General features: G+C 42.0%; 1 protein-coding gene across 1 annotated transcript in view; it reads left to right on the forward strand.

Moving 5' to 3' along the window:
- TPH2 (tryptophan hydroxylase 2) overlaps positions 1-13,382 on the forward strand; it is a 60,341-nt gene continuing 46,959 nt past the window's right edge. Inside the window, 5 exon segments of the mRNA XM_010708192.3 lie at positions 1-454; positions 4,942-5,094; positions 6,658-6,841; positions 6,948-7,048; positions 10,631-10,698. Coding sequence (XP_010706494.2) covers positions 356-454; positions 4,942-5,094; positions 6,658-6,841; positions 6,948-7,048; positions 10,631-10,698 — 605 coding nt within the window. The 5' untranslated portion in view covers positions 1-355.

Here is a 13,382-nt window from a genome sequence, read left to right on the forward strand (position 1 = left end):
TGCATCCCGGCTGCCCAAAGCCAGCTGGTGGGGCTCCTAACACGGGGTGGTCTGGGGTTCTGCGGTTGGGTTTAAGGCGGGCCACCACGGTGGGCACTGAGACGTGAGGAGCTGCAGCCGCTGCCCCGAGGCCACCCCGCAGCCGTGCTGCTCAGGGGGCTGCTGAAGGGCGAGGGCTGAAAGCTGCCCGGCGGCGGATGAGGTAAGCGAGGCCGAGGGCGCCCGCCCGCAGACGGCTCCGTCAGCGGCGTCGGGTCCCCCCTCGGCGGCTTTCCGTCAGCCCCCGCGGGGCCGGATAAAAGGCGGCGCGGCGAACGAGGAGCAGAGCGTGGCGCTGCCCCGCCCGGCCGGTCCCATGCAGCCCGCCATGATGATGTTCTCCAGCAAGTACTGGGCGCGGAGGGGCTTCTCGCTGGACTCGGCCCTGCCGGAGGAGCGTCCCGGCGGCCTCACCGTAAGTGCCGGGGCTGGGACAGAAGCGGCGGGGGGGATCCGGAGGTAGGGCAGCGAGCTGCCGGCCCGCGGGTTTAACTTTGCGGCTGCAGGTATCGCTGGCGGCTGCTGAGAGTCCAACGGGTGGTGCTTCCCAGCGCTGCCGCGAGGGTGTCCTCAAACAACAGCGAAAGTTTCGCTAGGAAAGCATGCACGGAGGGTAAACCGCGCTGCTGCAGCGCTCTCAGAGCACGGGAGCCCAGCACAGCTGTTCCCGAGCGCCAAGGCTGTGTCCGAGCGCTTACAGACCTCGCAGCGTGACTCTTCAAACGTGCTTGATGACAGCAAGCGGCGGTCGGAACGGTGCTCGTGGGGAGCAGCGCGGCAGCCGGACCGCTAAACGGCTCCGAGTAGGCTTACGCTGTTAGAAACGGGTGCTGATGGTCTCATCCGCTCTGAATGGGGTGAATGTTTCGGGTTTTCAAAACTCAGAGCCCATAAAATTGTATGTCAAATCTGCAGCGTTGTGGAGGCTTTGAGAATTTGAGTAGAACCCACGGGATGTGCTTGCTTGTACCAGTTGTGAACTGGCCTTACAGGAAAATGTGTAATATCTTTGTTTGTGTGTGCTTTATTTCTGTCAGAAATGTTGAATTAAATGGGATCCGTCTGTTTTACGGTTTTTGTTTGAGTTACTTTCTTTGAGTTATCCTGTAGTTCACTCCTTTGCTCCTGAGTACTTGCACTTGCTTCAGACAACTCATTTTCATTAGGATGGTTGATCTGCTTACCATTAAAACACTTTATAATTAAATAATAGGCATGGCTGATAAGATTTGAGCTCTTGCATTATCATAGCCTCTTCAGTTGGGCTCGTAATGATTGGCTAATCTGGTTTTCTTACACTCACGAGAGGCTTTCAGTCATCACTTCAGATAATGCTCGTTTTGAAGTAGTGCTGAACCTTGGGCAGTCATGGAGGGTGCCAGGTGCTCTTGTTTCCCTGAGGAATCAGTGGTACTGAAGTGCTCAGGATGACTGTGATCCTCTGTGTTTAGCTTCCTGGAAACACCTTACAGTGAAGAAGCATGCATGCATCTGCGCACTTCATATAGATGAAAACTTCTCAGCCAGATCCCAGATATTGTTGAAGTTAAAGCCAAAGTGACCTTCCACTAGACTGTCTGTCCCCAAGCAAACCCCTCAGCAAGAAGAACCATATAAGCTCAACTGCTAAAAAGTAAATGTGCTTGTGTGTCTTCACTCCACAAGCAGAATTACTTTTTCCAAATGGTTTAAGTATGATCTGACAAATGGTAAGAGACCACAGAGACCTTTGAGTATGTGCTGAAACTAGCCTGGGTAGTTTAACCTGTGCTGTTTTAAGTTGTTGATTTTGGTAAGAAGATGCATTTCAACTAGCCCTTCTTTTAATTCAGTGCATTCTTGTACTTTTAATGTATGTATGTATTCTGAGTCATTTACACACACACATATATATATATATATGTCCGGTGGGAGCTGAATATCCAGTGGTCTCACACAGCAGAGGGAGGTATTTCAAACTGGACTGGGTTCAGGTAGAAAAGCAAACCAGTTTGACGTGTGCCATGCGGCTGTGTTGAGATGGTGTGATGCAAATACCTTATCTCTGTCAGCAATATTTACTTCTAAGAAAACTATCTTAACTAATCCAATTTGGAAAAGGAATCAGACTAAACTTTACTGATTTCTTTTTCCTGGGACAAAAAGCTCCTTATGAAACGTAATGTTTTTTGGAAAGCACAGGGAGTCTTTAGTTGCCCATTGCCTTAGACAGAGCCACAAACATCATGCAGGTAGGACAACCCACCTTGGCAGCTCTAAGAAAACATGAATAGATACTTGGCTTTAATCAAGTGTTGAGACCTGTTCAAAAATTCCACCCATTCTTTGTTTTTTTCTACAGTTTACCAAAGTACTCTTAGTAGTTGTGGAATTGTTGTATATATCTCTTAGTTTCTAAGTTCGTGTGTTTTAGTGTCCATATTACAGGTGATACTGGTGTTTAAAATGTGGTGAGCATCTCACTGAGGACAGCATTTCTCAGGGTCACAACCTGGTTGGAGAATGCAGGCTGGTTTTTGAAAATCATGGTCAGTATTATCAGAACTGTCTACAGAGCTTATAAAGCCCAACTTGCTGTTCTGTTGCATCTCAACAGAATTTAAGTTAACTGAAAGAAGTTCCACATTTTTTGGAAACTACTGGATGAGGTTTGGTTTGAAGCAAAGTTTTCACCTTCTTGATTAAGAGAAGATCGTAGATATTTCTCAGGAGAAATGACATTACGCAGCAACATTAACTGTACTACAACAGATAGCATAAAATTTATATTTTAAATTTAATGAGCATAGTTGACCAATAATCGCCAGCAATGGAAGAAGGCTCAGCAATGATGGCTCAGGAGTATGTGCCTGTGGAGCTCAATGAATAAGGCTGAATGTGACTGACCACAGCGTCTGCAAAAAGCTAATCTTATCATGGTGGGTACCAGGGAGTGGCCTTTGCTTTAGATACATGGCTGCCATCAGTTACACAGATTAACTGCTGATGTAGATGTCTCTCCAGAGTTCCTTACAGTGTGAATGACTCCTTGAGTTAAATCTGACCAGTATGGTGGAAGTGAATACATGAATCAGCCCAGTATGGGTATGAAAACTACATCACTAATAGGATAACTGCAGGGAGATCAGTGGCCTTAATCCATGTATTCATTTCTGGTGATGGGGTACGCCCAGCATAGTGACAGTGAGCACAAGATCAGAGAATCATAGAGTTGTTTGAGTTGGAAAGAACCTTTAATGACCATCTGGTACAACTCTCCTGCAGTGAACAGAGACACCTAGAGCTAGAACAGCTTGCTCAGACACTGGTCCAGCCTGACCTTGAATGTCTTCAGGGATGGGGTATCCGCCACCTCCCTGGGCAACCTATTTGACTGCCTCACTGCCCTTACTGTTAAAACAAACAAACAAACAAAACAAACAAACAAAAACCCCTTTTTTCTTACATCCAGTCTGAATCTCTCTGTTTGAAACCATTTTCCCTTGTCCTGTCACAACAGACCTTGCTAAAGAGTCTGTCCCCTTCATTCTTATAGCCCCCCTGTTAGGTTTTGAAAGGCCGCTCTCGGATCTCCTGGAACCTTCTCTTCTCCAGGCTGAGCAGCCCCAGCTCTCTCAGCCTGTCCTTACAGGGAGGTGTTCCATCCCTTAGACCATTTTTGTGGCCCTCCTCTGGGCATACTCCAGCAGGTCCATGTCTCTCATTTACTGAGGACTCCAGATCTGGACACAGTATTCCAGGTGAGATCTCACCAGTGCAGAGTCAAGGGGGCAGGATCACCTCCCTCAACCTGCTGGCCATGCTGCTTTTGATGCAGCCGAGGATAAGGTTGACTTTCTGGGCTGCAGGGGCACGTTACAGGCTCATGTTCAACTTCTTATCCACCAGTATCTCCAAGTCCTCTTTGTCAGGGCTGTGCTCCATCCTTTCATCCCCCAGCTTGTACTGATAGCAGGGGTTGCTGTGACCCATGTGCAGGACCTTGCACTTGAATGTGTTGAACATTGTGAGGTTCTCCTGGGCCCATAGCTGGAGCCTGTCTAGGTCTCTTTGAATGGCATCCTGTTCTTTGGGCATGTCAAAAGTACCACACAGCTTGGTGTTGTCGGCAAACTTGCTGATAGCGCACTCGATACCACTGTCAATGTCATTGATGAAGGTGTTAAGGAGCCTTGGTCCCAGTACTGACTCCTAAGGGACACGACTTGTCACTGATCTCCATCCCCACATGGAGATCACCACTCACCTAGTGTGATCTCACAACTAGTAATAGACAGACCAGTAATGCAAATAACACTGATGTTGTGATTGAACTTTTTACTGAGATCGCAGCTTTTTGCTAAGTATCACTTACATTTGTAGTCTGTTTTCAGTGTGTTAAGTATCACTCTGCTAAATCTGAATTCCTGTGTAACATCACACATTGTCTATTAAGTACGTTTCGTACGAAGCATTGTGCACCCCATGTGTGGAATGTCTAAAAGCAGCTGGTCAGAGACTATTGGACATTTGACAATAGATAATACCGAAGTACAGACCAGTAAAAATCATCTTGGACTGACTTACAGATAGAATAGCATCACTGCAATTAGTGGCTTTGTGGTAATTCAGACCATCATCTCTGTTTGCTTTCTTTATTACTCTTGATAGTGTGGCCCTAAAAAATCAATATATTTGTATCCTATGTATATATATATGTGTGTGTATCTATCTATCTATCTATCTATATCTATCTATCTATCTATCTGTGATTCTGGTTTCAGGTAAATTAACTTTTAAATGAAGTCTGGATAGATTCAATTCAGCTATTTTCTAATGAAAATTTCTCTTGATGTAATATGTCTTACTTTTGGGAAGTACCCTTTTGCAACTGAATCGATGCTGTTCTTTATCCATTTGTAGATAAACAGATCAAGCTCTGGGAAAAATGAGGAGAAAAAAGGCAGTAAGGGAAATGGGAAAGGCGAGTCAGTTTCTGACGGTGGAAAGACAGCTGTGGTGTTTTCCTTGAAGAATGAAGTTGGCGGACTGGTGAAAGCTCTCCGGCTCTTTCAGGTAAAGCTTACATATCATTGTGCTGATCAGATGAGAAAGAATACTGAGGTCAGGCTCTTTGTTGGTATAAATTAATGCACCATGGAGTGCAGTTACTTTTAGTGAATCTGCAGAGTGTAACTTCAGGCTTTATGGGTCGTTCAACAAAGCATTTAAGACTCTCAGAGAATTTTCTGGAACAAAGTTTAACTGTGATGGTGATATTTGCACTATTCACTTTAGATTTCCAAAGTGTGATTCTCAGCATCATAAATTAGGTTTGAAATTCTCTGTGCAGACCACGATGAAAGGAAGCAGTTTCAGAGAGCAGTTCAGAGTCTGAATTATATGCTCAGAGTCAGATGGCGATGACAACCTTGTTGCAGAACAATGTTTGGTCATAAATTTAAGTGCACCTTTAAGTGCTTGCAGGGTCAGAGCTTTCTGTCTAACTGGAACTTAAATTGTGAAGCATTGGTTTCCAGATAGATCCTCATGCAATTGGTGGTTCTCAATCTGACTGCTGGTACTCTATGTAGTCTGCTTACCTTATTAATACGTTGAAGAGGACTCGAAGGCATCCCTAAGGACAATTCAGGCAAAGCATCATGATGAAAGTCTTAGGCTGCTCAGTCTGTGCAGTGAAGAAAATGTTAAGAGGTGATTTGGAATGTACCTATTTGGAAGCTAAACCATCAGAGGGGTATAACTGTGGGAGCAGAGGGTGTTACTGAGCCATTTAGGAGGAGTTGGCTCTGGGAACAGATTCCCAAGGCTGATGCAGATATTTAGACTGTGCAGATGTTGAAAGTGGAGTGAGCTGAGCACTAGGAGGGAGATTACCTGAAACCAGGTTGCACAACAGAAGCAGGAAAGGGCTAAGTGAGCCAGTAGGAACTGCAGGAAGAGAGACACGTTTTCAACGCATCTTCTCTCTAAAGTGTTAAGTGCAGCTCTGGCTTAAATTATTCAGTGGGTTCAGACCTGAAATCCTGAATATACATGTCAACTTTACCTTGAGAACAACTTACTTAAAATTCATTTGGCTTTCTAAAATGTATTTGGAAGATGTTGCAGAGAGATCAACTGCATTCACATAGTTGCTGAGCAATTTGAGCATGGGAAGGGTGGGATTATGTTGTCTTCTAAACCTAGGGTAAATCAAAGTCACTTTCTCTACTTTAGAAGAGAATGTCTGAAACCATCATTCCCTTTGTCAGTTGAGAAGGAGTACTGTGGCCTAGTTTACTCAGGAAGAGATCATCAGAATGATTCTGCTTGGCTTTTGTAATCAAAAAACCAAGATTCAAAGCCCTCAGCAAATGGAGCCTTTTCCTTCTGCGGATTTGTTGCATGAATGTGTTAATTAAGGAGATGCAGTGTGTACATACTTCATGGAGTATGCCAGTGAAATAGTTGCCTACTATGTGGATTCACAGTGTGGAAAATAAGAATCTGCTGGTTGCCTGTACCAGAGGGGACCTTCATTTGAAACTTGAAAAAGCTTTCCTGAGGAATGTACCATAAATATTTCAATCCTAACTGATATGTCTCTATTTAACCCATTGTTTCTTCTTTCTGCAGGAGAAACATGTGAGTATGGTTCATATTGAATCACGAAAATCAAAGAGAAGGAACTCAGAGGTAGAAATTTTTGTGGACTGTGACTGCAGTAAGAAGGAATTTAATGAACTAATCCAGTTGCTCAAGTTTCAAACTAATATTGTGTCTCTGAATCCACCAGAAAACATCTGGACTGATGAGGAAGGCAAGGCTATTTCTGTATTGCTGTTTTATAGACTCACAAATGTTTTGCACAGTTATAGCCATAATCTTATATTCAGTATATTTAACTCACATTCTATCTTCCGCAGATCTTGATTGTGTCCCTTGGTTTCCTCGGAAGATATCTGAATTAGACAAATGTTCACAAAGAGTATTGATGTATGGATCTGAGCTGGACGCAGATCACCCTGTAAGTGTAACATACAATTGTATTGTAGATAATTTGTTCACACTGTTTGCCAGTTAAATAAAAATCCTGTTGACTGCTTGTTTTGAGTGCTTTTCTGAGCATGGTCAGTATTTAGTTCTGTTCACTGTTTTCAGTGAATTAATTATCTTTTCTGTAGCTGGACATGAAAGAAGGAAGTCTTCTATAAAACTTTCTCTTGAACAACTTTGTCCTTTTTTTTTTTTTTTTTTTTGCTGTTTTCATTTATTTACTTTTTATTTATCTGGTTGTTAGAAGTTTTCAGAGAAAGAGAAGAGTTTAGATCAGTGTGACCGTAGGTTCTGTCACAAGTGGCTCTTAAATAAGAATAGATATAAACTTATTGTCAGAGAAAAAAGAATTGTGGAAAAAGACTTCCTGGCCACTCAGGAGATAATTGCAAATTAAAACAGCAGCACATTCCTGTTTCTGTGTGCAGAAAGGAATGCAACAGATGGGAAGGTGTCTCACATTGTTTCCTGACTTCAGTGACAGGAGTCAAGCTTGCATTTCACATAAGTGATACCTGTAGTGGTGCCAAATGCTCAGTGTAAAAGACAAAAAAAGACAAAAAAAATAGTTTTTTTTTTATTCCATTTGGCTCAAGTCCATGCATGCTTAACATCTAATTCTTTACATAGCAGATGATTGCAAGCATTTGTGTTAAGGGATTTTCACTTGTTTCAAGTCGAAGTTTCCACCTTTGGACCCCTTGGTTGAGCAATACTAATGGCAACTTACTGTATTATTCCTACTCTGAAAGCTGGTATTATAGGAAGCTTCCAGTTGAAAGAGAGGAATGAACTGAAGTACTTGAATATGAGCCTTTCCTGCACTGTGGACCTGCAGTTGGGAAGCATGTTCCTGGGTGCTGATTTCTGCCACATACTACTTAATGACAAGCTAGGATTTACCTACTATTTTTCTCAGAATGGAAAAATCTGTTGATTACCTTCAACCATTAACAGTAATTTGGTTCAAACAGAGGCCTTAATGGCAACTCATTCTAGCCTTGAGTTGATGATTGTGATGAGCCATTTGATACTGTTTTATGTTCTGAGCTGGTGCCTTCATTAAATAGTTGAGTGCTCTACTGAAAATCTGCCTTCAGTTTTACAGACAATGAAAAAAGACATTTGCATTATATGAATATATATTTTACACTTGAGGGAACTATTATGAACATAATTTACACACCATTTGTTAGCGTATGCAGCACGCTAGATATTAGAGATGGGGGAGAAAACTATAAAATCTGTGATTGGCCTTTCAAATGCCAGTTCTGGTGCCTGCTCTGTTCCTTCATAGTAATGTATTGATGCCAGACCAAAGAGAATGACTCCATTATGCAATCAGTATAGCACTAGTTTAGGTTCTAACCCATTCCATATTGGCTAATGGTTTCAGTCTTGATTTCACTGCACGTGCTGGACATTTGAGTCACCTATGCTGTCATCCATTCCATTTTGTCTGTTGTGTGTTACAGCTGAGTAACAATGCTAGTGTAAAGGGTATTAGGCAGACAGACATACTCTCCAAAGTGTCACAAGTTTTTGCCTGTCAAAAAGCTTCTCTATATGAGCAGTGTTGATTATAGCATCATTCTTGACTCTTCTGTAGCATTTCACAGGAGGGTGCTATGCCCTGTTGAAAGCAGGCCACAGAAATGCAGGATTAGGGAGGGAGTTGTTTGAGTGCATGAAGTTCATGACAGTTACGCACAGCAAGTTGATAATCAAATGAATGGCATTTAAAAAAAAAAAACAAAAACAATCATATACTCATAGAATGGCTTGGGTTGGAAGGGACTCCAAGGACTGTCAAGTTCTAACTCCTCTGCCACAGATAATAGATAAGGCTGCTCAGGTCCCCATCCAGCCTGGCCTTACGCAGCTCTAGGGGTATCCATCTCTCCATGCCTCTCTGGGCAACCTGTTCCAGCACCTCACTATTCTCTCAGTGAAAAAGTTCCCCCTGCCGTCTACTCTAAATCACCCTTCTTTTAGTTTAAAATGATTTCCCCTTTCCTATTGCTATCTATCCATGTAAAAAGTTGATTTTCCTCATGTTTATAAGCTCTCTTTAAATACTGGAAAGCTGCAATGAAGTCTCCTCCCAGCCTTCTCTTTTCCAGGCTGAACAAGCCCAGTTTCTTCAGCCTGTCTTCATAGGAGAGGTGCTCCAACCCTTGAACTGTCCTTGTGGCCTTCTCTGGACTCTTTCTGACAGCTCCACATAATTCCTCTGTTGGAGGCCCCAGACCTGGACACAGTACTTCAGCTGGGGCCTCACAAGGGCAGAATAGAGGAGGACAATCACTTCTCTCACCCTGCTGGCTACCCCTCTTCTTATGGAACCCAGGATACCATTGGCCTTCTGGGCTGCAAGTGCACACTGCTGGCTCACGTTAAATTTTTCATCAGTCAGAACCGCTAAGTCCTTCTGAGCAGGGCTACTCCCAAGGAGTTCTCCCAGACTGTATACACTAGATTGCTCAGTACCCGAAGGGTATTGTGTAAGGCATTTGCTGTCCTGTGTGATAGTGGAGGCTTGAATTCTCTCTACAGTCCTCTGACATTTTCCCTTTCTCAGCCCTAGCAGACAGCTTTGGTTATGGGGCCATAAAATATCTTTTGAATTTTCTCATGCAAACTTATAAACATTTCAAATCAAAATACATTGTGTTTTCATTCCCTTTCTGATCTGTATATGTGAACAGTAAGGAAAAAATGTGTCTTACTTTTCAGCTGTGACTAGGTGATGGGAGCAGCCCATTTAAATCATGGCACTTGAGGAAATTTAAATGCACTTTCTGAGCTACTAGTTGTGGCACTTAGATAACTATTTTTTTCCATCTTCAAGAGGTTACAAGTCCTGCTTTGAAAGTAGGCAGCTCTTTTGTAGTCTAAAACCTAAATTGTCTAAATTTTTTGTAGATATAGAAGAGAATGTATTGATTTTGAATAGCTTGAAGGGCTGTTACTTACTCTAGTCTGTATGTGTAATACAGCTTTTTTGCACTTAATATGCAAAAAGTAAGAACCTGCTGTAGCCTAATATGTAGGGAGTTTGATCTGCAGCTCAAATTGGAGCAATGTGTGTATTTGCTTTTGGAGGCTGTTGGCTCAGTCTCTAATGTGTTGGTTAAGATGGCAACTGCTGAAGTAGCATCTTCAAAATGAGTTACTTGTGAACTCTCGGCACCTTCTGTCTTCTAGTGATGACAGATGTATTAAGAAAAGGTCAGTTATTCTGCTTTATGCCTACCTTTCGATCTCCATACAGATTAAGGAAAACCTGCATGAGATGAAATGACAGGAAAACAGTTTTGCTTTTTCAATGCCTTGGAAAAATGACTACCTATGCACAAACCTATTTTAAAAACACCCCTGTGGGACTTTGGAGGGGGAAAAAGGCAAAAGATATTTTTCTCTTACAATCCATAAGACGGTGTTGATCAAAATACAGTATAATTTGGTACTGGATAAACACTTCTATGATTTATAATTCTCACAGCTAATTTTCTGTCTTTGTTTTAAATTACTTTCTTCTTCCTTGCTTAAGGGATTTAAAGACAATGTCTATCGACAGAGAAGAAAATACTTTGTGGATGTTGCCATGAGCTATAAATAGTAAGTACTGGTATAACTCTTCCCTGGGCTGCTGACTAGTTAGAATTCATGCTCTACTTAATTCTGTAGCAGGAAGTTTTGCAGTAGACAAAGTCATCCTTTAAACTACCACTGGTGCAGCCTATGCAGACCTGATGCTTGAAATCCTGTTACATTTTCAGAACAGATACAGACAAGGAAGGAAAGCATTTGAAATGCAAGCACTACCTTTTCAGCATTTTATTAATAGCAGATTAAACTTAAGGAACTGTTATTAGTGAAAAAACTGATGTACTGCTGAATTGTATGTAGCTAGTGTCCCTATGTGGTTCCTCTATGCCAAATCATTATTGGCTATTTGAACCAAAGAAAGTTGTGCTTCTTGTGAGGAGGATGTTAGACATACCTGGAATAGCACCCAAACGAAAGTGGAGCACTATGCTTCACACAAGGGCCATGTTTGTCGTAACAGTTTGATTACTACCATTGCAATAGGATGAATTCTCAAAATTAGTCACAATTATGACTAAAAATGAAAATGAATGACATCTCTATGTCATAAGATAAGAGTCAGGTCCTGAGGATCTCCTTTGGATTTCCTCCAAATCTGGGAAAGCTGTAACTTAACGGTTAACTTACAGTTCGCTGTAGCTAACTGAACAAGGCAATAATAGGAAATGATTCTTTACTTTTCATGCACTTAGTATGCTGGATGCTGCAAAATGCCTTTTATGAATGTTGCTACCACAGCTATAAACTTCTCAGAATTCACTGAGTGGATTTCCCTGTAGTTTATGGAACTGGTGTCTATGTGTAAGTATGCTGTTTGTGGTTCCGCCTTCTGATCTTTTTCCTTGCCAAGTCAGTATTTTCAATTTGCTGCCATGTCTGGAAGTTTCTGTGCTACCTAAAAATACCTACCTGCAATTTTCTTCTCAAGTAAGGATTCACCTAATTCTAATTAGGCTCTGTTTTGTTTGCCCTCGCTCTCAGCGGAAGGAGCATACTAATTTCATGTTCCTTTCCATTTTCAGAGTTTTGCTTTTCTTTTTCTCCTTTGAGATTTCAAAGTATATTGTTTAAAGAATGCAGAGCATAACAGTTATTTTCTCCCTTCATGAAAGGCATATCCTATCAGGAAGCAATTCAGAAAAGCATTTTAGAAGTTTTTTTGGTTCTGCTTTCTTTGTTCTTACTGTAAAGTTAATTCATGAGCTGTAGAAGTCTGGAAGTTGGGACAGGAAAACTAAGTCTACTTTGTGACCAGATAATCCTAATTATCTTTTTCCTTTAGTTTTGTTCCGTTCCTGTTGTTGTGCTGTTACCAGTACAGTAAATGTCCAAGCACCTGTGTTTGGTTTTCCTTTCTTCACCCCATGGTGGCATTTGTTTCTCTGGGTGCTCATGGCACTCATACAGCACACTGAGCTTCTGCATGCTGGGACAGGGTGGTGGGGGGAGAAGATTCCCAAGCTCTGTGTTTTGATCCCTTTGTCACTGTAAGTCCTAAGCTTAGCCAGTTTTCAGATTAAAGTCGAGGCGAGGTTTTTGTGTGTTTACAGCTGATTGATTTTATTTCCCATGATTTTAAGTCTCATGCTTGCTGCAGAGTTAGTTATTCTTCCCTAACATTTGTTGCAGTGTGAAATGTCAAGCAGATACCTGTGGATGAGGGCATACTGCGTGCTTCTAGATCTCTCTTGGTAAACTAGGACAGTTCTCCACTTATTAGTAAGGAAAATGGCAGTGCCCTGCATCTCACAGCTGCTAAGCTGTTGGCAATATCTTTCTCTTTTCTCCCCCTCTAAGCTGTCTACATGCTGGAAAGGGCCTGCTGGCTCACTTAGCAGTGGTTGATGTTCTGCTAGAAGGATTTTTTTCCTCTGAAACTGGCAAGAAACATCTTTTCTGAAAAATCTTGCACATTCCCAGAAAAAGAGATAAAATGAAGGAAAATGCTTTTTCTTCTTTAGATTTTGAAGACTCAGTAGCCATTTCTGCAGATTACAAAAATAAAAAAATTTGAAACAGAGGTTATTTGGGGGGCATATCAGAAATACCCCTCATCCCAGTGATATTTTCAAATGTTGTAAGAGATTTCACACTCTTCGTGGTAGCAGCAGGAACAGGAAAATGAGATTCTTTGAATGTTTTTAACCAAAAAATGGCTTAGAGGCCACTGATCTGCACAGTTACCAAAAATGTGGCAAAAACTCATTCATACTCCTCATATATGCCAACATGACTTTTTTCACCCCTCGGACATGCCATATCCATGGAGCTGTACAGTCGGTCTCTCTCTGGACACGTCTGCTCTTAGAGACAGCCCGGGGAGGAGAAAATGAGGAGGACCCTGTGCTGCTACAGCTGAACTATTTCTGCTACCCATGCTGGTGCATTCAGAATTAGTTTAGGTGTCTTGACACTACATTGCAGTTTCATTGTACCTTCTTTTGTGGTCTGAAGACTACTTGTTATTTATACAAAAACAATAAGTATGCCAGGAAATGTTGGGAGAGTTTCATGATAGTGTAAAATACAATTTTGGTATAAGGACTTCTCTTAGAGGCAAATTTAGAGCATTGTCTCTAACCTCTCAGTATTTCTTCCTCATTGAAAGCTGAGGTTGATGCATTTCTAATTTTCATCCTCCAGTGTTTAAAAAAACCCACAAACTTAGTTCTTTAAAGAAAAGAAGAGATCTG

Source organism: Meleagris gallopavo, chromosome 1 (assembly GCF_905368555.1).
Source record: "Meleagris gallopavo chromosome 1, MGAL_WU_HG_1.1, whole genome shotgun sequence".
NCBI classification, from domain to species: domain Eukaryota; kingdom Metazoa; phylum Chordata; class Aves; order Galliformes; family Phasianidae; genus Meleagris; species Meleagris gallopavo.